The 26478-nt window shown below is 40.6% G+C and overlaps 1 protein-coding gene across 1 annotated transcript in view; it reads right to left on the bottom strand.

Annotated features, from left to right (window-relative positions):
• SLIT3 (slit guidance ligand 3) overlaps positions 1-4880 on the bottom strand; it is a 518194-nt gene extending 513314 nt beyond the window's left edge. The window contains exon 1 of the mRNA XM_009570808.2: positions 4248-4880. Coding sequence (XP_009569103.2) covers positions 4248-4432 — 185 coding nt within the window. The 5' untranslated portion in view covers positions 4433-4880. The remainder of the gene's footprint in view (positions 1-4247) is intronic.
• Between the last annotated feature and the right edge of the window lie 21598 nt (positions 4881-26478).

The raw sequence follows: 26478 nt of genomic DNA, 5'->3' as shown, positions 1-26478 counted from the left end.
CGGACAAAGCACAGACAGATTAGTCTTGCAAGCTTTATCAGTTAGCAAGGTAAAGAAAGCTTCAAAATAAAAGACAAAACAAAACAACTATTAACACAAAAGAGCTATCAATTAAAGAACATTCTATGCCACTAATTCTAAATTCATCTACAACTCAAACACAGCTAAACTCACCAAAGGAACTTTACCCATATATAATGTGCTGCTAAGAAACAAGGAGAGAAGTAGACATGAATGGAGGAAAAACACAAAAGGCTCATGCTTCACAGTCCAACAAAAAGCAGACATGGACCCAGAAGACTTCTGAGCAGTTTCTCCATATCAATTACTCCTCTCAGAACTGAAGAAAGTAACTGTCAGGTGCATGGCTTTGATCTGCTCACTGCCTTTACATATCAACTCAAACTAAACTTGACTATCAGCATTATTAAGTGTTCTAAAGAGTCACACGCGTATTTTTCATATACAGAAAACCTTTCCACTGAAGAAAATCCCAAATACAAACTCTCATATAAGAACTCAAGTGCTGCCGAGCAAGTTCTGATTAGAGGAGTTTGATGAGGCAGTCTTAAAGAACTCTTCAGAAAAGTAAAAGATAATAGATTTTTATGGGTGTATTTACATATTCTTAATATCTAAACCCTAACTACTGCTTCCTTCTTTAGCACAAAGCATCTGCTCAGTTACATAGCTTAGATAAAACAAACACCATACCCACCCTCACAAGTTAACTGCTAAAGAATTCTTTCTCTACTGAATTCTTAGTTCTCTCCACAAAACAAAATATCTGTGAACTTCTCTTTCTGGTAGGATGCTAAGTTACTGAGCAAATGTGTAATGGATCAGTCAATCCTAACAAGCAGCCACAAGGTCAGCTATATCACGCTGCACGTGTACAAGGTCCTCTGTGGAGCATTACCTCTTGTAATGTGGGGGAAAGTCTTAGACTTGATTTCATGTCTGCCTCTCCTTGTGCAAGATGATGGCTGTTCTGGGGGTTCCTCCTCTAGAACAAAGCTAAATGGAAGTTATTCCTTGGATGTGACAAATACTTCTTTTACCGCTTATGTTCTCCTGACTGAATCACTCATCTGTTCAGTACAGGACAATCATCACCTCTCTTTAGCCCTCCACAAAACCTAACTGAGCCAAAGCTTGAATATATGCCACAATGAGAAGACAGAATGTAATAACAAGGTAAACCGTAACACAAACCTAATACAAATTGCTACATGCGTAGAGCTACTATTGAAGACAAATCTGAGTAAAAAAGCTTACAGTAGTTTTACAACTCTGATGATGTGATCACAGGTTAATCTGTGGATTCCCCTCAGGACAGAGGTAACAAGTGCAACTCTTGACAAAAACAAAACATCTTCAAATCATTTAAAAAAAAAAAAACAAAACCAAAAACACTGAGAAAAGAAACCCTGCATTGCATACTTATCATAAAGAACCAGTAATCAATGATCTGGTAATGCCCATTTCTTAGGGGATGATCACTATGTCATTAAACAGAATTTCTCAATAGGAGAGTTCTTCCCCCTAAAAGAGATTTCCCATTTTTTCCTTCATGTTACATTTTCAATTTTCCTTGGCTTTCATCTTCACATTAATTTAAATAATATTTAACTTGGCTCCACTAGCCCAAATATTCTGTAGCATTTGTACAAACTTAACTCCAAAAGTTTAGTGGCGAAATATTTAAGTGGTGCCATTAGATTTATTAATTAAAGCAAAAAGTTTCCAACTTGAGCAGGTATGCAGAATTTTGAGCTCAAAGGAATGCAGAGAGAAGTAAAGACATTTTCACAGCATGAGTCTAAAAAGTCACTTAGTGTGTGGCCATCGAGAGACGTCTTAAAATTATTTTCCCAACATATAAATATTTGAGATAAAAAATATCTTTATCATTTCAGAGATAATCAATTGGGTTTTATTTACAAATTAAACAAACTAGTTTAAGGCAACACACAAGGCAGTGTTATGTCATAAACAGTTACAGGTTGCCATGGACCACACAGAAATAAGCAACACTCTGACATACCCAATGGCTGGCTGATGTTTCACCAAGGAGCAAAACTTAGACTCGTGGGAATATGAGGTCTTTTTCTCTCTACTGCTTATATCAGCAAAGTCAAATTAGTGTAATTAGTAGAAATCTAGAGTTTAAAGAATGAACACGAGCTTTAAAACACAGCTGTAATGAAGGTGACAGTGAACACTATAAAAGCAGTGAAAGACTCATGATGGACTATCAGAATAAAAAAGAATATTTAAAGATAAGCAATAATGTGTTACTACGTGATCTTCTACATTATTTCCACAAGGTTTCAGCCACTCAGCACACCAATAACAAACAACGTTAAAGAAACGAGCGAAAGAAACCACCCCACACAGCTACATTTCATATTAATCAGTAATCGCTGAGGTTAAACATTCAAACTGAATATTATGAAATAGCTGTTATGGATATTCATGCAGCCATTAATCTGACAATGAAATCTGTAAATAACACTGAAAATCACCAGGGCCAAAAGCACTGTGATTACACTCTCCCTTATTCTTTTTAACTCTTAATATATCAAGGCCAAAAAACCTACTTGTTCAGCTCTTACAGAAGGCAAGGGAGGTTAACATCTCTAAGCTCATTCTCCCAAATGAAACCCAGTGACACGAAGAATTCAGTTCCCTTAACACTTAGGTAATAACAAATCACCATTTTCCAGTTCTTCGGTGGTGGGGCCAACTAGCCTTGTATTTGCGAACCTGAATGTCTACCTGAAATTTAAAAGCTCAACTCAAGCCCTTGAGTCTCAAACCACACAAACACACCTCCCCGATGAAGCACACAAAACATCTGGGTTATCACCCGCGCTACTTTGATGGTGGTTTGTTGGGAGACTCTGTTGCTTCAGGGTTGGGGTTTTTTTGTCTCTCGACTGCCAGTGTTACCCATCACTTTTAAGGAGTAGCCCAGCTTCGTGCACAGGAGTTAAGAGCTTTCTATAACGCTGACATCTGAAAAGCATTGTTCACACAGCTGGGGTTAAAACGAAGGCCAAAATAGCCCCAAAACATAAAGATGGAGGAATAGTCCAGTGAGAAATCTGCATATTGCTATTATTGAAGAGCTCTCAGCACTATAAAACGCATTTCAAAACATTTAAGGATGTTATAAAATCTCCTTCTAAGACAAAACTCAGCCTTTAAGAGGACTCTGGGCACAGAACTTTGTTTGCTTTGTAACCTCATCTAGTTTTCTTTCTTGGAGGAAAGACTGCTTGAGAGTTGGAAGCTTCCCCAACTCTGCGACCCAGGAGGAAATAAAATAGGAAGTGCGGCCGTACCATCCCCGGCGTTTGCTTACAAGTTCAAACAGATTTCCCATTATCAGCTAAGCCCCATCAGGCAGAGGCAGCCGCTTCCCGAGGTCAGCTGTGGAGCCGCAGCTCTGCGGAACATTCCCTGCTGGCCATCCTCATCCCCGGCACCGGGCACCGAGCCCGGCACGAGCAGCCCCGGGGATGCTGCGCTCCGCTCCCAGCCCGGGCCAGGACCCTGCACAGAGCTCCACTACGCTTTCAGCTCCGAAACTTGCTAAGCAAGTAAAAGACTCAGCTAAAACACTCCTGACAACTCAGGATGCAGATTTACTCTGCAGACATGCCTCCCGTTCCGCTGTGCTCAGGCTGGAAGCACCCTGCAGCATCACCCCGCGATCATGAAACCCCGGGCAGATGAAAGAATGAAAAACCAGCTTTGCCATAGCTGTTTAAGAGAGAAATCGGAGGCTGCTTTAAGGTGACTTCTCATCCATTTGAGGGAGTTTATGGCAGCAGTCGGTTTTTCCATGGTGATGAAGTCACCGCGCTGAGAAAGTGAGGAGAAACGGCCACCAGGTGCAAACACCCCAGCGGCACCGTAACAACTGCCGTTTGCCCTGACAACGCTCCTCGGCGGCGGAGCGAGCCCCGAGCCCCAGCGGAGCCACTGCAAACCCCCGCTGAAGGTAACCGAAACTCACAAACGGCCAAACCCCGCAACGCACCGGGCTTCTGAACAGCAAAATCCCTGGAACTTCCGAAAAGCTCCTCCCCTTCCCTCCCGAAAACATTAATCCGGTGTTTGATCGCTCGAGCCGCTGTCGGGATGCGCCCCGCACTGACAGGCAGGTGGGGACAACGCTCATCCCAGGTGTTCCCACCGATACTCCCCCGCCAGGAGCCCCGCACGGCTGTACTTACAGTCTCTCTGCGTTCCTGGGAATATCCCTCGGCACGGTTCTGAGCCCCAGCCCGTGGCAATCCACGTTGGAAGCGATGCACGTACATTTATGCGGGCATCCTCCGACTGGCATCCAACTGCTGGAGCTCCACAAGCTCAGGATCATCCCAAGGCACAGAAACGAGCGTCTTCCACCACGGAACATGGTTTCTCGATCCTTTCGGTGGGTATAAAAGTGCAGCCGGCCCTTAAAGACGAATTGCCTCTAAAGAAAGGGGGAAAGCAAACAAGAGGCTCTTAGCGCAGCGCCGGGGCACCATCCGGAGCGGTGGGTTCGGTGCGCGGTGGGACCGGCCTCCGGGGGGCTGTTCTGTTAGGTGCGAGCGGTCCCGGAGTTTAGGAGAGATCGAAGCAGACGCGTTCCGAGATGAAAGAGAACCGGGGAGCGGAGGTAAAGAGCGAGACCGCATCCATCAGCGGCTCCGGGACGGGACGGGAGGCGAAGGAGGTGCGGGCGCTCCCTGCCGGCCCCGGGGCGGGATGCGGGGATGGATGCGGGGATGCCGGGAGGGGATGCGGGTGCCGGCGCCGCTCCCCATTCACTGTGCATGGCAGCCGGGCGAGCGCCCGCGGCGCCGTGCCACCCCGCCCCCCTCCCAAAATATCCCCCGCCGCGCCCATTGGCTGCGCCCGCCCTGACGTCAGCCGAGCGCTCAACTTTTGGAGAGGAGGGAGGGTGAAAGTTCGGGGCGGGTTGCGGACGGGGGGAGCCGAACCCGCGGGTCCCGGGGCCGCCCCCAGCGCCGGCTGCGACCCCCGCGGCCGCCCCGCTCCGCGCAGCGCCGCGCCCCCGGCGCCCTCTGGCGGCCACACCGGGCGCTGCAGCGCGGCTCCCGCCCGCCGCAGGGCCGCGGCGTAGGGCCACAGTTTGGGTCGGGGAGCGCCTCAGAGGCGGGCAGGGCCACCCCGGCCGGGGGCACAGACCCCAGCCGCTGGATCAGGGGCTCCCAGCCCCATCCAACCTGGCCTGGAACACCTCCAGGGATGGGGCAGCCACCGCTGCTCTAGACACCGTGTGCCTCACCGCCCTCACGGGGAAGAGTTTGTTCACAGGGTCCAAGGCAAATCTTGCCCCTTCCTTTTTGCTGGAAAGACACAAAGCGGGCTGGCTTCATGTGGGCATCCCTGTCCCATCGGAGGAACGTTGAGGCTCAGAATGTTTCATAGGATCATAGAATCAACCAGGTTCGAAAAGACCTCTTGGATCATCGAGTCCAACCGTTCCCATCTGCCACTAAACCATCTCCATGAGCACCTCGTCTACCCTTCTTTTAAATACCTCCAGGGATGGGGACTCCACCCCCTCCCTGGGCAGCCTCTGCCAGGGCCCCATGACCCTTACTGTGAAAGTTTTTTTCCCCGATATCCAGTCAGACCCTTCCCTGGCGGAGCTTCAGGCCATTCCCCCTTGTCCTGTCCTCAGTCACTTGGGAGAAGAGCCCAGCTCCCTCCTCCCCACAACCTCCTTTCAGGTAGTTGCAGAGAGCAATAAGGTCTCCCCTCAGCCTCCTCTTCTCCAGGCTAAACAACCCCAGTTGTTAGACCTAAAGCGTGCTTAAAGCAGCCCCACAAAAATGTAGCATGCCTGGAAAATTGTATAAAGGTAGACTGATAGAGATTGGGAATGATCTCTAAACTCATCCTGTCCAACCGTCAGCCCACCACCACGCCTACTACACCATGTCCCAAAGCACCTCATCTACACCCTTTTTGAACACCTCCAGAGATGGAGTCTCCACCACATCCTTGGGCAGCCTATGCCAGTGCTTCACCATTCTTTCAGTAAAGAACCTTTTCCTAATATCCAATGTAAACCTCTCCTGGCACAACTTGAGGCTGCTTCATCTCATTCTGTCACTCGGGAGAAGAGACTGGCACCCGCCTCACTACAACCTCCTTTCAGGGAACTGCAGAGAGCAATAAGGTCTCCCCTCAGCCTGCTCTTTTCCATCCAGAAAATCCCAGTTCCCTCAGCTACTTCTCATAACACGTGTAGCTCCAGACCCTTCACCCTCCTTGCCCTTCTCTGGACATTTTCCAGCCCCTCAGTATCTTGTACTGAAGGGCGCAAAAGTGAACACAAGATTTGAGGTGCAGCCACACCAGTGACAAGCAGAGGGACACAATGACTTGGAAAATTGCAACACCTATGAGACACGTGAAAGCATTATTTTGATGTACATTTCAGCCTATTAGCAGGAATATTTTCCATGTAGCACAGCAAGCTCCTGACCATTACAGTACTTAAAAGGAGGCCTGTGGAATATCTCTTTATTGGGGAGTGCAGTGACAGGACTTAGGGTAATTGTTTTAAGCTGAAAGTGAGGAGATTTAGATCAGACCTAAGGAAGAAATGTTTTCCTTTAAAGGTGGCAAAGCATGATACAGATTGCCCAAACAAGTTGTGGATATGCATCCTCCGTGGTGTTCAAGGCCAGGTTGGATGGGGCTTTAAGTAACCTGATCCAGTGGAAGGAAGGTGGCTGCCCATGGCAGGAGGTTGGAACTGGATGAACTGTTAAGATCCCTTCCAACACAAACCATTCTGTGATTCAATGCAAACAAAGGTGGTGTATGCACATGAGAATGGGTCTGTTTAACAACACTTTGTTCCTCATTTTGCACACTTAAAGACAGATCAGATGGGAAGGCACATTAATGCTTAACCCTGCTTGGGAATACAGATAATCTGCTCTTCATTGGCATGACAAACTCTTGGTCCATTACTAGAGAGTCTAGGCTGTGTTCCTGAGGGTATGAAAAAAAGTTTCTTTTTCACAGTTCACCAAGGATCATGGTCAGCACTACCATGAAGCTGCCACCAACTCCAAAGATTAGACAAGGCTACGCTACATGAACATTTTCTCTACAAACGTAAAGATTTAGTGCTTTAAGTGAAGGGCTGGTAGGAGGAAAAAAAACGCTGATTCACCATGAAATACGGACTTGGCATTCCAGTGTGCAGCAGCGCAGGGCAAATTAAATACCTGTTCATTTCTGGCAACATTTGCTTCATCTTTTGACTACCAAAATTTGTAATCACCTGAGGCATTCCTGCCCCCCTTTACAGCTGTTTTTGCCTAAACCAGTGAAATGTCCCCCCTCACAGCCAAAGCATCTACTTGGCTGCTGCCCTTCCTAACAAGCAAGGTTGACGCAATAGAGCTTTTCCCTGTGCAGAAAATTTGTACAAAGAGCACACGCAAGGCCACAAGTTAACCTTCACCTCTCCTGCTCTTTGTCTGTAAAAGCAATGAAGTGATTTTCTCATCTTGTAGTAAATTATTTGCATGAAAATTTCATTTTTATATAGAAACCATTTTGATGAAGCCTTAAGATTGAACCACTTGGACGACTAAACTCAAAGCTCAGTTAAGTGGTCCTTTCATAGCAGCATCCAACACAAGAGGTCTCCGTGACAAGTGACGTGAGGTTTGAAAACGCACAGAGGGACTCAGCTGTCAGCCCTTTAAGTGGCTGCTTTATGCTGCTTCAGAAAGGATTACAAAAGACTTCTCTCCTCTCTCCCAGATCTACAAAAGCCAAAAGTTTGGGAAGGTGTCTGGATCTCTAAACTAACCTCTCTCTTCCTGGACAGCAATAAGATCATTTCAGGGTCCAGCACTAACAGATGAAGTAGAGTCAAAGCCATAACCCAAGCCCTCTCCAGCCCTACAGTACCCAAAGCGGCAACAAGAACTGCAGGAGCTTGAACCACATCCCTCTCCTTTACCCTCTTGAGAGGGCAAAAGCAGAGGCAGCTCCAGGCATGTCACTGACACTCAGCACTATCTATTCTGAGGCAGGCACCCTCAGTCAAGTGTTAGTCTACAAGAGATCAGCTCTTGAACACGGAACAGCTGGTCCAGGCCAGACAAGACAGAAATTACACTGCTTAGGAAGACAAAGCACTTGGAAAGCTCTGAAGTCTCCCGCGTGCAGACGGAAGGCATACACCCCTAGCTCATCCAGGCAGTGAAAACCCAGCTTTCTGTGGCAGCCAGACTATATCATACCAAAGAAAGGGTGTTTTTTCCCCTGTCCTAGTTTACTAGCAAGCATCTTCCCAGCTACTAAGCCATGTGGAGAGACACCCCTCACCTCAGGATGGAAGTACAGAAGCTGTTAGATACTACGTAAATATGATTGTAGGTAATATAAATGTCATAGCTTCATGGTATTTTTAAGTTACTAGTAGTTAGCTGTGATGAACTTCAAATTGCAAGAAATGCAGAATAAACTCCTGAAAGCCTCCTCAGCGCCGTCATCCACAGCAATCAGCTTTTTCTGTGCTTCGCTGTTAATCCCTCACAACAAAATTCTCCTGAAAAGGGCAAGTGAACCAGACAAAATGGCAGAAAAATTAATGAGCTGAAAGTCAAGCCTATCTTTCAAACACACTTCATTATTATAAAAACTCAAGAGGCATGTTTCCCTACATTCCAGTTAAAGTAGCTCTTGAAAGGAGATGGTCACATAGTCTCACACCACACCACAGCGAACCAAAGCCGTGACTCTGCTGTTTTTCTGTCACATCTACTCCAGCCTCCGGCTCCTAGCAGTCGCTAAAATCTGGCAGACTGGTTGCTATTCATCTCTTCATATGGAGTTGGCAGAGGTCAGCACAACATGTGTGACACAACTGCACAACCCAGCAGATTATAGAATAATTTGAATCTATAAAGTTCTTATTTTTTATGTATACTAATTTAAACAAGTCAGTTTTATGAAGCTATCTAAACGTGGTCACATTTTATCCATGCAATTTTCTGAAGTATCAGAAAGTAGCAACATTCCCATGTAAGTTAAAACTCCCTACAAACAAGATGATTATCAAAGGTGTGCTGTCTGCTCAGCAGGGATTTAAATATTACCTGCTGCTTCTGCAATAAGAAATACAGTCCTTACTCTTAGAAAATTAGTATTTCACTGTATTTAGATCTTAACATCAATTCAGAAACTAACTACTAAATAGATAAATATTTTTATTTAATCTCTGTTTTCAAGTAATAAAAAAGTTGTTTTGCTTTTTCCTGTTAATACGGAAGAAGATTTACAAGGAGATATGCAGATTATATATTTACATTCAGGGAGCACTATCAAATAAGCAGTTCTGTAGCTGCCTTATTTCTTGAAACTCAGCATCCTCACTGACTTACCCATTGCCTCCCCATCTTGTAGCAGTACCCACAACATCACTTACAGTCAAGAAGCGAGAGTGCTGAGCGCTCTGGGAGCAGCAGAAAAGCAGGCTGAACAAAACCAGAAGATCGCAGCAGTCGTTTGGGGAAAGGTAAATGAAAGAAAATCACTTCTCAAGGCAATTTTGAACTTCTAACACCTCCTTCACAGAACACGCAGGCACAACGGCTGTTTTGGAGTTAATTCCAAGATACATGACATAACCTGGTATGCATAACATCACCGTATTTCTTGTCAGGGACTTTCTGAGGAGTTATGCATGTGCACCCGCTGTGTAGCAAGTGTGACATGTCTGAGAAACATGGGACTCGCTGCACTTGTGTTGTCCATGTGGCCTGCACATGTGCAGTAAATCTGATGGCTCCCAAATGCTCATACTTTTTGCATGCACAAAGTCTAGAGGCCTGATGGGAACTGTAGCAGGGCCTGGTTATGCTGGCTGAAGTCCTGAAAGCTGAACGTTTATGGGCAAAAACTAAGACCTGTTCAAGAAATCCAAACATATGCTACTCTGCTTCAAGGAACAAAAGACCATGACAAAACTTCATATTGCAGGACTACCTGTACAGCAGAACAAAGCCTCCATCACCACCAACTAGCAGGGTGGAAAACAAATGAGTAATTTTAATCTCTACAAGGGAACCAAGCCTTCAATCTTATCATTTAAGTCACAAGACTCCCTGAAGATTAAGGATGAGCTCTCAATCCCATCCACCACATTGCTTCGTGCTTTGTCACACAGTCAAGCTCATGTGGGTATTTTAAACATGCTAAGTTCAAACTCCGCCTCATTTTAAAGTTACTGATGCAATCCTTGGGGAAACAATGACATACATAAAGTTAAAAAAAGTATCCCAGTGCATTACCTAAAAAGGACATAAAGCTAACTTGAGAACCCTGTCAATGCTAAGGAATCCCAGCTTGATTTGTATTAGAAATTACAAATACAACATAGGTTTACTATGACTGAAGTCAATATTGCTACGTCATGTCAGAGCACATAACATCAGAGCACTTAGTTATGCCTTCCATAACACCTGCACACACTGCGATGCAGTGACAGTCAAGGACGACCAGGACTGCCACAAGCAGAGCCTCCCTCGTGCTGCAACACGCTCTTGATGCTGCAAAGCCCCTGGTGACCCACAGGTCCTCCTTAGCAGCCCTGGGAAGGCCGAGGGCATGGGTCTCTGCCAAGAGGTCAACTACTTGTGGCGCAGAGGTCGTTTCTAGAGGTTACACGCTGATGGAACCTGGAGGATTTTGAAATGCACGTGCAGATGTCATCAAAACTACGGTCCAAATAAACAATAGCAAGATGGTAATACCATAAGGAAGAAAACCAGATTTGAGCGATGATGTTTTTCAGTAAAATTTATCAAAGCCCTCAAGGGTTTGATGCCACAAGTTTTATAAAAGTGCTGGTATTTTCTACTCCCTTTTCAAGGCAAAAATGAATTATCAATTGAAAACTAAATATTGGCTTTGATAAATATATTTTCATACTAATTATTTTGGTTAATTATGAAAACAATGTGGGTTTTTTTGTTTTTTAAAATACATTAGGCTGAGCAAACAATGTTTTTACCTCTGTTTTTAAATATTATGCTTCTTGAAATAAGCATTAGCTGCTCTTAAAATAGTGAAATTACAAAATGAAAGCAATCATCAGATCTAAGATATTGCTAAAGGCTATGGCTTGGTTTGAAATATCAGATGAATTAGAAAGTCTACCGACTGAAGCTAGCCTTATATTCCCCTCCAATGGAATAAAAACATGAGTATTAGCCATCTGTACGTCTTCACTGACAAATGCATTCATATTTTGAGATGTGGTAGTAAGGAAGATGGCTCCATGCAAAAAAGCCTGTGTCACTATGTCACCTGCCATACCAAGATACACCACACAAAGACAGCAGTAATTGAGCAGTAAAGAATTTAAATAGGATTTCTCCCATTTAGAGTGGGGCTCCCATTAATGGGAATTATGCAGAAAATGATGGAGCGTAATAAACCATCTATTTTCTTTCTTGCCTGGATTCAGAGATAGAATTGCAATTGTCCTTAAAATCTGTAATTAGTTTGTTCTGTCAGTTTAATTCTAATAATGGATGATACAGAATTTACTTCTTATTCTAGTTCCTAAAATGCTATTGGTCAGATAGTTGAAGTCAAAGTGTGAAGTAGCAGCAAGCTAATGGACTGACATCGAGAAAGGATCATGCACCTCCACCACTGCCGACAACATTTCATGTGTTAAAGTATTTTAAATTATAGTTTATGAAGAAAGCAGAAAAGTAGTTTCACTAAAAGCTTAGAAAATTTAATTAAGTTCTTCTGTATTTGATTTGTCTCATACAACAGAAACAACCTCAAAGACCTTCCACATTGTATTCCCTCTTCTACTTACTGTACAATATAGTTCATCAACTAGAGAGTATTAACTATTGAGTTACCAGTCTTGTATAGTTCACATCCATATACAACTTTAAATAGCTTCTTCTGCTTCACACTCAGCATTGAAGTAAATAATAAAGAATAAAAAAACATGCCAAACTAGGCCTTTTATTATATACTTTTAGTGTACATAAGCTAAATAGATGAGCATATTGTTCTTAAATTGAAGTCTGTAATCAATATGAATGTGGCTAGCACATAGGAAGCAATATTCTATACAATTTGTTCTGTTTCCAGGACATGTAGGCTGCTGTAAGAAAATACTGAATCAGTTGGAAAATCCAAATAATTTAAATACTTTTGGAGTATACAAAAGGCTAAGGAAGCCACAGAGCACAGCCTTTCAGGCTGGAGGGTGTTGTTTCTAAGTGAAGGCATAGCAAGTTTTGGCAATGGTTACAGGAGAGACTGGAGAGTCAAAATGTCTAATCCATGACCTTCAGTGATGTATAAAACAAAGAAGCAGTATTTCCTTTGATTTATATTGTTTTGTTTGGGCCAGAATCTGTCACTAAGTGATTTTAAGAGATTCTGTATTAAAGAACATTTAGGTATTTGGTTTGTGATGTGTGTTTGGTTTTGTTTCTTTTTTTTTTTTACATTCAAAGCACAGTACTGTGTAACCCACGGCTGGCTGCACCAGAAGTTGTAGAAAAAATAAAATCAGTTAAAGGGCTACAACCGTAGCTACACTTCACCATCAACTATGAAGACATTCTGGGAGCACTGTTTTCATAAACAAGCCATTACTAGTTTCTGGTATGAACATGAATACTCTCTTTATACGTGAGCATAGAGAATATTAAGTCTTGACACATATGCCACAATACACAGTAGTTTCAGTAGCAAAACATGATTAAAAACAACTCACAGTAGTTCCAATGGTGGAATATGATTAAAAACAGTACAACTTGGGAGAAAGAACAGTGGATGAACGTGCTGAATATGCACTGTTCATAACAATGCAAACTTCCTACATGGGAAATCATAACAGTTTCTTACATTTAGAGGCTACTTGCACCTAGATCCAAAACAAAACCTCCTGTTGAAGAACTGTTTTGCATTCAGAAAGTCATATGGATCTTCTTGGATGGGGCCTTGGGCAGCCTGGGTTAGTGGGACCAGGTCCCTGCCCATTGCAGGAGGGTTTGAAACTAGATGATAGTTAAGGTCCCTCCCAACCCAAACTATTCTATGATTCTATAATTATTATCCCAAAAAGTTATTTGAGAAGTAAACAAGAAGAGGTGTCAAGAAAAACAAATTGAAACACAGGTTCATAGCTCACCCATTAAAGTGCATTAAATGCAAAAGTTTTCAGAGCAATAGACTCAGAGGTGAAAATTTCTGTTAAGCAAGAGCTAGCAACTCCATACCTCGGAACAAAGCAATCTTTAAATGAAGATTATCATGTTCATCACCTAAGATAAATATTTAAGGTTTTCAAGGTGTGACTAGAAGTGAAATCAGAAAGATAGGGCAATATGTATCTATTATCCTACAAGAGGCCTTTTCACAAGGAAAAATATTTATTACCTTACACCATCTTGGAGGATGAAGCTAACCTGAAAGTCTTGGCAGCTTTGGAGAAAACAAAGCATTCAAAGCTATTATTGATAACATTTATAATTTCATATTTTGATTGAATTTTAACACTTGTGCATTGAATGAGCCATGCCATTGCTACAAAGTGAAACATCTCATTATCCAAACTGGGGATGGTTCGCATAGCTCAACACGTCAACACAGAACTGTCTTCTTTTGAAGCATAAGTAGCTTCCTAGAACCTTCCCTTCAGAGGTGCAGCAATAGAAATACAACATAAGTTCGCAAGCACTGGCATCAGAGTTTCATGTCTTCACTTATTCACGACATAGTGGTTCCCAACCACTTATGTTGAAAAGTTTTCAATAACACATCAGAAGTTTAAAAATACATTCAACATAAAGCTTTGGCGGGTAGATCCCCATTATGTCAACACACTAGTGTTAAAAAATTCTTTTGCCTAGAGGAAGGAAATATCTAAGGCTTAAAACAGGAACTAGAAAACCTGGATTTTGTTTCTGTGTTACTTACAGGCTCTGACCTTGGCAAGTCAGCCTTCTGGCCTCAATTTACTAGTTCATAAAGATTTATAATATGTGCAAGGTTATAGAGCACTGAGCTTTACAAAGCGTGTTTCAGTCTAAGTTAAAGTCTACATTAAATATAAAAACATAAAAGTATTTTGTAAATATGCAAGATTTATATTAATATGAACACTTTCCAATCTGACCATGAGAAAAATTTTTTTTTCCCTTATGGTTGCCTTGAACTGATATTGTAATTGAAAGTGAAGTACTAGAGAAAATGTTGAATTTCCCCCTCTAAGTGTTTATATATTGTATGGATATTTATCAGGATGGCTGCAGAAGACTATCTGCAACACTGCCCTACAATATCTGCTCTTGCTAGGTACAAAGAGGATGGAAAGCCAATGAACAATCTGGAAGTGTTTTATACAAAGGTTTTGAAATGTAATATCTAGTTCATAATATGTAATATCTAGTTCATAAATTGCGTTATGTGCTTGGTTTGGGATTGCTATTCCAACACTCCCCACCACCCTCTAAAGTATTTTTTATACATAAATAAGAATATAAGAAGTTACCTTAGCAAACTGAAAACATCAGGACAAACTGACCAGCCACACTGGATTGAGAGGAAGAAGGATTTGTTTGATTTTCTAGGTGGCAGAAGCTGTCTCTCATAGCATCTTTCAAGCCAACATTCAGAAAGAAAACTGCAAAACTTCCTAATGTCTTATTACAAGGTATTCTGCAATGAAGTCCTTAAGCTTGATCTTTCCATGCTATAGGAGATTAACAGAACTCCTTGGAATGAAAGCAGTCTTTACACAACACAGTTAATAATTGGGAAACCGAATGCTGTTGATTTAATGAACTCAGTGCCCACAAAAGACTCCAAAGTATATTTGACACCTGTGTGTGCTTTCAGACAAAAAGAAGGATCTCCTCAGACTTTTGTTGTTTTTTTAAAGGAGTTAAACTATCTTAAAATTACTAATTAAAACCTTAAATATTAAAAACATTCCTCTTTCTGAAGGGCCTGATCTCCTGGCCAAGCACGATACCTGTCAATCTTTTCATTGGTTGCAATTCTCTTTCCTCAAGACAAGTCACTTTGTCAGCAAAGGTTAAGCACAGGTTACACTGCAAGAAATATTGTAATCATTGTTTCACCATCTAAGTGAACTAATAGCCTAAAATAAGCTATTCTGCTAATCCAGAAGTGTTATGATCAGGCTCCAAATCCTGCAGTACTCTGGGATCCAAATAGGGTACAACCCCATCTGATTACCCCATCATGATCCTACCCCAGAAACACCTTTCAGAGCACTGCAAAAAAACAGTGTGCATTTATGGTGTCATGCACATGGAACCACATTCACTGTCACTGTAGAAGAAATTGCAGATAAATCCTGAAATTATATGTTTGTATATGCAAACTATCTCAGATCCTCATAATATAATTCCTTTTCATATCATTTTCTCTTCAAGAGGTACCAAACCATTTCACAATTCATCATCAGCAATCGACTTCAAAAATAGAAAATAAATAACCAAAAAAAGCCTTAGGCTATTAAACTCTTAGTGATTCGCATTTCTACTAAAAAATTGTCACTGAATTTGACTTACAGTGATTCTAAAACCTGGCTTCATATCCAGGATGATTTCTAAGCAATAAATACCCACTGCATACCATTGACAAGAAGTCTAATGCTGTTGTATGTTACCTTTTCATTAGAAATACTCTAATAAATTTACTTCATCATTCCCTTTAAAATGTGTTTTACTGGACCATGTAACTTCTTTTCTGGCTGTCATATATAGTCACGTGCCTTTAAGCACTAGGAAAGGCAAAATTCACATCACAGATGCAATTCTCTTCGAAGATGCTGTGCCAAAAATGTATTTGTCTTTGCCAGAACGTCATCCTCACAATTAAGGGCTAATAAAGGAAATCAAGTTAGCAAAGGTCATGATTCAGTTTCCATGCATGTTTAAAGATAAAAAATTAGACTTTGTCTAGAAAAGCAAACACAAGTCAGTCCAGTAGGTTAGAATTAGTATGTGCTGGTTAGTTTTAAATGGAATATACATATGCAGCAGAACAACATAAATTAAGTTGTCCAGGCAGAAAAAACCAAACGCAATTTATACACACAAAAGTGCTAACGCCAATATCAAAAATAATGCAGTTTGCACAGACTCACTAGACACTTCATCAAGATAATTTTCTAAGCCATACTTTTATTATGAAGTAATCTTTTTCCTATTCCTTTTGTGCTGTAAATAGTAAAACTACTTTTGAATAATGGTAGTCTATTTCATTGGCTTTAAGCAGATTATTTGAGAGTAACTTCATACACTGCTTTGCTTTGGTTTGGATTGTTTGTTTTACTAACTCAAGTAATTTCCCAGTGATTTTCTGAGTTCATTACAACATTGTTTAGCTGTCAGAAAACTGGATAGGAAATCTGGACTAAAGGCAACCTTGATATAGTGGAATTATTTAATCATTAAATTATTTTTATCCTCAAAAATCCCCAAATCAACTTCTATCCGTACATCTTGTGCAGGTCAATCAAGTATTGAATTTTAAATCTCATTGTAACTGCTGGATGTCTGGCAATAGCCTTATTCCTCCATACGCACTGTCTAACAAAGAAATATTCACAACTTCATCAACCATTATTTGCATTTGTACTGTTAGTCTGAATTTCAATTATTATTCTCTCATTTTATCTCAGCCCATAGGAATTTCTGTTATTCTTCACAGGATTCATTCCATGTGCATCCCATACTATTATCCACAATTGTTTTGTGTTTTAGTGAACACTGCTCACCACTGATAAACTGCCAAACTAGGATACTACTCAGCTCCGGGATTAGGGTTGTTTGTGCCATAACAGCTTTGCCTTTATTCAGTTCCAGGTGGTGAGTACAAAATACCAGCTGGTCCAGTCCTCCTTGGTATCTGACTAGCTGAAGCAGATTGAGCAGGAGACTGTAATCAAGACAAGTGACTAAGCAAGCATTAACCAGTTGAAGATTTGAGGGAACAATAACAAGTTAGCTTTTCATCTAGGTAGAAAATGAAAAATATATGACCACAAAAAGGAAGCAAGAAAGTTATTCTGTTGCTGGATTATAAAACAAACTCAGAAGGTGGAAAGTAGTTGCTGTAGGAAGCCTCAATTCCTGCTCACTCTTTAACAGTTTGAGTTTATGATGAAGGTGTCTCCACCATTTAATTGTGATGCAACTGCTTCCTTATACTTAAATATAGGCGATTTCAGGAATTCGGACAGAATTGGTCTTGTAAATACACAGCCTCACAGGGTTCAAGCCCAGGATATCATGTGCCATTTGTTCTGGCTAGTGTGAAGATTTCTGACAAGCTAATTATTCAAGTAGCATTTTTAGAAGTCAAAATAGCCAGGACACAGATTTATCCAATTCCCAGACAAAGGCTTTGAAGTTCCAGGTGGAAGTCTAAACTCTTCACTTGCCAATTTCACACAAACAACGTTATTTTTGACACAGCATTTTGCATTTAAAATAATTTCAGCATAACGAGGTGGAATAAACACGCAGGGCAAAAGGCTAACTCCATGGGGGAAAAGGGTGAGGTTGGATTTGGTTTTGATCAGAATGACACCCAGCTGAAATATTTGTCTCCACTACAGTTTTGATTGACATTACTGGTTACATACACCTTAAGTCTATTCCTTAGAACATAAATCCTTAATGCCAAAAAGTACAAAAGGCCAAGAAGTCTGGCTGTTACTTTTCACTGTTACACTATTGACTATTATTAAAACCCAAAATTATCTTTACTTACCTTTCCCACATCACTTCTGCAGTTGTCAGCTAACATGAACTCCTAACCTAAGTGCAAAATACGTACTAATTTCAAAATTACACTTTAGGCTAGACACATTTTAATTCCTATACGTTCTGTTGGTGTTAAAACAAAGGCTTTCTCTTAAGTAAGCTTGTAGTCAAGCAAGCTCAATCAGTTAAGATCAATCTTTTACACAGGGCCTAGCATCACCATCATATTTTAATACCACCACATTTTTGTGTGGTCAAATTTACCATGTCACACAAAGGCAGCAGGAAATGTGCCTTTTGCAGACGTGTACTTTGAAACAGCACTCAAGTAAATTACACAGCAAGATTTCCCTTGCTATGTCTTCCCCTTGATCCTCACTGAGGTCCCAAGATGCTTCCTTTGTTGCCATTTAGGATGCTAATGCACCTCTGCATGCTCATTCACCCATTACTTGGTCAACGTATCCCACATAGCACAGTCAGCCAGCACTGCCACTGCTACTACCTGCTTTATTAGCTGTGTATTTAAAGTCATTATCAAACAAAGTATAACCCAGGTAGTTAAGGGCTCAGTTAGCCTTTTACTTAGCTGACATTTATTAGCGCCTGACTGAAACAAGTTGGTCTTTCATTCTGGGCTGTTGTCTATGTATCCTTCCATTTGATAATGTCTGTAGTTCATAAGCCTCTCGCTACACGGACCACTTGTCAACATACACAAAAGTATCAAATAAACTACAGATTATCCCTTAGACTAGACATAAGGAAGAATTTCTTCACCATGAAAGTGGTGAGGCCCTGGCCCAGGTTGCCCAGAGACATCATGGCTGCCCCATCCTTGGAAGAGTTCAAGGCCGGGTTGGATGGGGCTTGGAGCAACCTGATCCAGTGGGACATGTCCCTGCCCATGGCAGGGGGGTTGGAACTGAGTGATCTTTACAGTCCCTTCCAACCCAAACTATACTATGATTCTATAATTATTCAGCAATTTTAAGGTCACTGACACAACAGACTGTAACAAATCAACACCATGACAATGATCTCTTCCTAAGTTACAACTGGGCAGAATTAAAAAACACTATCTTTTTTGGAAATGATTTATTATATGCTTATCCAGGTCTTCAGAAATCATTCCTTGATGGCTTACTTCAGCAGTATTTGCTAACTTACTCGTCTGTTAAAACTCATTTATACAACTTCAGTAGTAATAGCATAAACAATTACCATTATGGAACCCCTCTGCTAGCAATGTCAAACAACAAAAATTACTGAAGCTGAAGCAACTGTAAAACTGTTCGATAGGTATCACACAGCAGATGCTTTTTTTTATGTCAGGAGATGTACTTGGTTTTTGCTTATTTTCATGGCAGCGTACTGTTGTTTTTGATGTATAGCCTTTTCTAAGTAGCAAAGTACACATATTAAAACCTGACACATGGTACATACAGCATTGGTTTTCCATATGTAAGATAACCGTAATAAACAGGAAATACTAAAGACGAGTAGAAAATCACAAAGAAATTACAAAGGTAAGAACGCTTTCTCTGAATTCAAACCAGCTACAAGAGGGGGATTAAGTAAAAATCAATTTTTTCAGTTTTCAAACCAGCACAAACACTAACATTCCTTCAGATCCATTTCATGGAATTATTGCCAAAATCTCTCTTAAGTGTCCTGAATCTGCCTAACACAAACATTTTGGTTGTAATTACTGACTACCTGTACTTTCATTCAGCTTTTGGGGACATATTTTCATTAAAAAATATTATCTTTAAAATAATTCACATTAAGAACTCTTAAATACGCAAGATTGCCTTTATACAGAACGTAAATACTTTTAAGCAGAAAAATAGGCTTTTAAAAACTGCTGGGAGGTTAATGATTGGGGAGGGAGTAGTTTTCCACTTTGTTTTTTAGCTACCAAAGTCATATTTCGCTCCATTAGAAGTTTCTTTATCATAATTTTGTTAACAGCTCACTGTTCATCTGTCAAATTCAATGCATTACTACAAATTGCTATTTAGATAATGAATATGAAAAGCGTTCCTTGAACAATGGATTAAAAGTTCATTGCATCTCAACTACTTTCTCCATAAGTACACGAACTTTGAAAATTTTTGGCTCAAATTAATGAATTCTTCCCTGTGCAAATTGTTTATTTCTACACACTAAAGGAACAAAACTGCAACCATTCTTCTGAAAGTGCTTTCCCAAACTGGGTAACAACCACTTACTATGTCTACTGAGTGGCAGCAAGAGCTATCAGCACATTTAATACACTAACCAACACAAGTCTGCGTAGTTATTTTAGCACCCATCACAAGTAGCTTTTGAAGCCTCAGGGAATGGGAAGATCCTACTGGGATTTCCACTACCTATAGCTAATCTACCTTGGAAATATTTACTGTTGCATTTAGTCATTTAGTCACAAATTTGGAAAATTTGTTTGTAAAAAACAAAGCCCTTAAAGTCGTTGTGAAATAATAACAAAGCACTATCTACGAGAATAGAAATCTAGTATCTTAACTAGGTCTTTTCACACTTTCCACCATGGGTTTTTCTTTTGCCCAATATGATGAAAGGGAGGTGAGGGGAGGGTGGAAATATCGACTTCCTCCTGAATTTATACACTCACTGCCCTGACAGTTTTGATCTATTTTATTATGCTTACTACATGTTGTTTGTGGTCAATGCTCACCTCATTAATACAATATAAGAAAGTCAGGGGTTTTTTTCTTCACACTGTAAGATGCAAAACATTCAGGAAGGTCTACAGGCTAAAAGCAGATGGTAGGTGGCTTTTAAAGACCTACAGAGAGAAATGACAAGACGCTAATGACAACTCCCTTCCACAGATACTTAATAGTTCCTTACAGGTTATCAACAATGCTCACTGAACTTCCAAATCCCAACATCAACAGTTGTTCTCACCACAACAGAGGCTCCTCCCAGCTCAAGCTTGCTCCCTTTCTAGCACTGGGATTAGCACAAATTCCAGGAACAAATGCAGCACTTGATCTGCTGCCAACAGCGTTTCTCTTCTCTGCCTACATTTGCTAAGCCTTTACTCTTATGCCACGAACCTTTCCAAAACTCAGTTCCCTACACATGACTCTCCAATCTGAATTTAGAAGTTACAAGGTTACTCACCACCCACCAAGATACTGTTATAAAATTTCAGTTATTATAACACATTATGCAGCTATTGCTCAGAGACTACGAGCACGCACACACATGCCCATCTGCGTCTCGGAGATTTGGAAGCACCATGCCTTCGTGGCTCCTCTACATCTGCACAGACAGGAACACAGTTCAGACCCAAAACTCTTTCCGTGTCATGAAATCAGGTTTTAAAAATTCATTTTTGGAACTGGAAATTTCTAGAAGTGAGCTGTATCAGCTCAATATGCTCAAATATGCAGAGTACTTACCAGATGTAAGCAACTCCATATCTTCCTATCACAAGTATTGATTATAATTTATGCTACTGTGTGCATCCCATCTATAAAGTTGATACAATGTCATAGCTCCACAAGCACAAGCTGTTTGACTGATTCTTCTGATACCATTACAGCTTCTTCTCGAAGAGCAACACGTTAAAGTAACACAGAGCTCATAGATTTCACATTCACAGATCTACAGCCATAGATTTCACATTCGGGTACAAGTGGTATGGAAAAACATCTGATACTAAACTGTTTTAGTGTGTAAATGCTGCTTAAACCAAAGCTGCATTATAGTCAACTGCCTTTTCACTTCTGACCTGGGTAGTACACCAGTAAGGTTAGAGACTTATAAAACAGTCAGAGATGCCTCGAAGTGAAGAAGAAAAATAATAGCACGCAGAATGAGAAATTCAAGAAGCACACAGCAGTCTTGCACGCTGGTTCTCTATGGCAACTACCACTGAAAGAAAAATCTATTGCACAAGGAGAGACCTTCAGAATGACAAGATTCTTTCTGTTGAATAACAGAAAACAGTTACTGAACAGCTCAGCTATACCACTAAATCCTGGCCCAGAACAAAATTAACTGCGTGCATTAATACAGGCCGCATCTTCTGTAATAACAGCTCCACTGAAAACAAATCATGATGATGACATTCTGAAAACACATTTCTATGATATAAGTATTGTCATGAGATAACTGCTCCTGGGAAGAAAGGTATGGCAAGGTGTTTTCTTTCAAAAAATGCAACTCAAAAAAGATTAGATGCATGCTCTAACGTTCATTTCCCACAAACATCTTTCAGCCTAGGCTTTGGTGCCTTCAGATAAGAAAGAAAAATAAGAAAAACCCACCAGAAGAAGGAGCTGGTTCTGCAGTAGACCTTCACTTAAGAGCATAAAACTTGGCAGAGTAGGTGTGGGAAATTACCAGTTAACAAAAAAAATTTTTCTTGTGATTATTAGTAGCCCATTTAGAGTCTTGTTAAATTAAGACACGTCTGCTTGAATACATGTTTGAATACATTACTCTGATACTCAGAATATATGCCATGAACCCTCTGGAGACATAGAGATACAGCTTTGCTTTCTTTATTTACAACCAGCCTTACCACCATGAATTTAACTGAAAATGAAGACAATGAGATTATTAGTGTTGAATTCCAAGGAAGATATGGGAAAACTCGAGGTAGTTAGCTACCATATAATGAAAGGACACAGTGAATGGAATGTATCTACTTGTATTTAACAAGCTATTAACAATTAATGCATCTTAAAGACTGATCATAACAGCTCACAGTCATTGTTCCCAGCTGCTGCCACGTGACATGCATTGGAACCGGTGAATCTTAAAGAAAATCCTTGAGAGTCAGATCCCAAAGTGTAATGTGAAGAGGTATACCACAAATTGCCTATCTGCTTACCCTTCAATAAAATAGAGGAAGAAAAGAAAGATGTTCTAATCACATAGCACTGAAGCAGTTTTCCAGTCACATATTTCATTTTACCTCAACTTATAAAAATATTGGCTTTACATGTGACGTATTGTGTAGGAATGATAAAGCTATGACATTTCTCACCAAAACAGTCACATGCCATGGCTTCTCGTAAGCACCTCCCCTAAAACTTTTAACACTGTTTATTAACCCAGTTCTCAAAAATTCTTCTAGAGATATGCTGAAAGCATAGACTTATTGGTGAAGTGAAAGCTTCTTCCATAGCTCTTTAAGGTCCTCAACTTCTATTCCCTTCCACCTTTACTGTTAGAACTTAGTGAGCCCAGTATAATAGAAGCCCAGGTAACTTCAGGACAAATACCTGACATTGACATCAACAAGAAATTAACTATTTCTTTTTGCTATGCTAACTTCATCACTATCTTTTGGCACCAACAACTACACTACTTAGAATTACATTCAAAGGAGAGCTGTTGCTTGCCCTTCAAATTTCCACTGTTGTTCTTGATCAATGACATTAGCAAGCCTCCTGCTTAGACATTTATTGATGGAAACTTAACAACTGGACCATGCCTTTCCCTCTCCTCCATCTTTCTTCACTTATTAGGTATTCAGTTGAACTGCTGGATTTGAGCAATCCTTCAGAGCAGCTGTCCATGAAGTGCAAGCTGCAGCACAAAGACCTAAAGTTATAGCTACAACACAACTAAGGATTCTACCAGAAGTTATCTGCTAGACCCGCAGGAACCTTATCACACAGAGCTACCAGTAAAATGTACCGAGTATTCACTGGTGCCTGAAGAAAAGTCTGAATTCCATTAGGGAAGAAAAAACAACACCAAAGGTGGTGGTCGAGGTTCTTTTTTAGTTGGTTGGTTTTCTTCTTTTATCTAATTTTGAGTCATGTTCATTTAATCAGAAAGATATTTAAAGTCTCCTGTGATTCTTTGAGTTACTATATTGTTCAACTTTAGTTATCTCAGTGGTTCAAATGATGTCAGAGTTTCTGGATGCCACATTAACTACTCTCTACACAACCATGACTGGCACTGTGCGAGCAGAAGGAAGACCTGCAGCTCTGAGAAGCCTGAGAGCAGAGACTCTGCTAGTTCAGCAAGCTAAAAGCATGTTTACTTTTACAGGAAAGTACTTTGTATGTTCAAACACTTAATAACAACCTCGCTGAGAGACAATATTAATGCCATTATAATAGACAATATTAGACGAAATGCCCATTCTGGGTTGACTCTTAAACCAAAGCAACAAATCAGAGGAAAAGAGTCCTGGTTTTCTGCTCTGCTGGTGTGCAGGACTCTCCCATACTGGTATTGGCCACCAGAAACTGGACCTGCTAATTCACTGTTGTAGCCCAGGATCTGGCCAACAACTGCTGACAGAAAGAATTGTGTCATTTTGTCTTCACAGGCTGCGTGATTTCACATTTTTTTTTCCTCCCATTTCAGATGTGACATTTCTGTAGTCATAAATGACTGTTTGGCATAATCAGAACATGACTTTTATTTCTGATGAGACTTAAAAGACATACACGAAATCTAAAATAATCGTTACTGACAACCCACAGACACATCAGAAAGACAAGACCGGGAAACATTCCAGAAACATCCTCATGAAGTAAACAGAAAATATACATTAACAGGATGAACAAGGTACACACATTTCCTATAGAGAAGACAAACTTGTCAGAATATTTTGACTTTACTTCTGAAGCCAGTTATTAAGCCAGTAAGGTACCAGACTTCACCCCCTAAAACAGCTAATTCAAAGCCAGTTACCAAGAAGTATGTTTAAATTGGAAGTGTGTTTGCATTGTCTTCAGTTGTGTTATTAAAAAGAACTAAGGTTGGGAAACACTTCTTATCTTGCCTATGTCTCAGCCTTGAAAGACTTTGACACATGACAGTTAACTCCGTAATCCCGAATTCTTATTTTGGGAAAAAACCTAACCCCCACACTTATCTCATATTTTCTTGTGTGCATGTAGTATTGCTCGTGTCACTGAAAAAATGTGATAATTTGTTAATGACTTTATTGGAGAATACTCTTAAAGTAAAATTGTTCCAGGTGTTCACTAAAAATATTGTCCCTTCCTGCAAAAAGATACTCAGAGACCTTAACATTCTCAGGCCAAATTATGGCATTTTGCAATGTAATTAATTAGAAGGTGCATTGGTGCCATTTCTGTAGAGAGATAGTCTGCATAGGGAATTGCATCTACATGAATTCTGAGGTATATATTTAGGATTGCATTGTATTTTTAAGGCTGTAATATGTGATGTTTCAGCTTAAAATTAAAAGCAGATGGATTACTATAGACTGGAAAATGCTTGTATAGTCAATACCATCATGTCACATCGCAGGACAACAACCAACTTTAATCAACTCCAATTTTTAAGGAATTAAATACATTCTAATTAATCAGTAGGGAAAACAGCTTGTTTGTTCTGTTTTTTTTTAATGTTTAGTAACACCTAAGTGATGAGTTATGGGCCTTTCCATCAAAGATGTTTACACAACAGTCTGGGTAAGAGAAATTATCCCAAAACATTGTAGAGGAAAGTGACAGCAAGAGCTATTGCTTCAAGCTCGTGAACAGTCATTCAACTCCTACTAGTAATATTAAAAATTACTGCCTCTTCCATCTGAATAATGAACTTCTAGTCAGAGTAAGGAATGAAATGAGCTCCAGAAATGCTGGGCCTAAGATTCCTTTGTTTCCACGCCAGAGGTGCCAGAACTAGCACTGGGGAAATACCACGGGTGGTGACAGTGGTCCAAAAGATGACAATAAAAGGTGTTGATATGTTGTACATGACATGAGCATAATTTTTTGTGTCTGTACGTAACTCAGACACCTAACAACCTGCTTCATAATGAAATTCCACTTTGTATATATCTGGCAGTCTCTACTTCTAGCAAGAAAAGAAATTTCACTCTTATCCAGCAGAATCTAAACGTTGTGCTAACAAAATACATCCACAACCTACTTCATGCAAATGTGACTCTTAACCAGCACAATCCCTCCACAGGTATGTCTCCACACATCACTTCAAACGGTTTGTTTTCAGACTAAGCCTGTACAGCTGCCTGAGGGATGGGCTCCTTTTGCTTCACGTCATGTCTGAGATCCACAGATAGCTTCACCAAAGGATTGACTTCCAAAACCATGGCTAGCTGTGCAAGATGGGTCCTGAATTAGAAGAAATGGCCATATAGGCACTGCACTTATATCTCAGGCTGGCATTTCATACCTCTTACCAGTGACAACGAGAAGCTTGCTCCAATGTTTGCTCCTCCTCTGTTTCCATTAGGGTTAAAACAAAACTATGTCTGAATTACTGGTTTGTGTTCCCCTACATCGTCTCAAATAAGTTGGGGGAGGGGGGAGTTGCACCTCAGTCTCACATCCACGCACATTCTATTGGATGAACCTGAAACACTTCCTTTGACCACACATACACTAGTGACTCTTTAAAAGGCAGGGTAATGCATGGGTTAAGCTCATTCGTGACATAGCAATTAACTGCACTCGTACTCTTATCTGCTTTTTGTGACTTCCTTTTGTTTGTGCTGGAATCTAAGTTCCCTCATTTTTCCTGTTCACTAAGACTCCAGGCAAGGTGCTTGAAAACATGAATTACTTTTAGTCTATTACCAGACACAAACACAGGAGGCCACAGAAATTCAGAAGCTGTAGGTGGTATGAGGTAT

The sequence above is a fragment of the Cuculus canorus genome, chromosome 14 (genome assembly GCF_017976375.1).
Source record: "Cuculus canorus isolate bCucCan1 chromosome 14, bCucCan1.pri, whole genome shotgun sequence".
Classification (NCBI taxonomy): domain Eukaryota; kingdom Metazoa; phylum Chordata; class Aves; order Cuculiformes; family Cuculidae; genus Cuculus; species Cuculus canorus.
The sequence above is the reverse complement of the archived record's forward strand: the minus strand, read 5'-3'. Positions and strand labels throughout refer to the sequence as shown.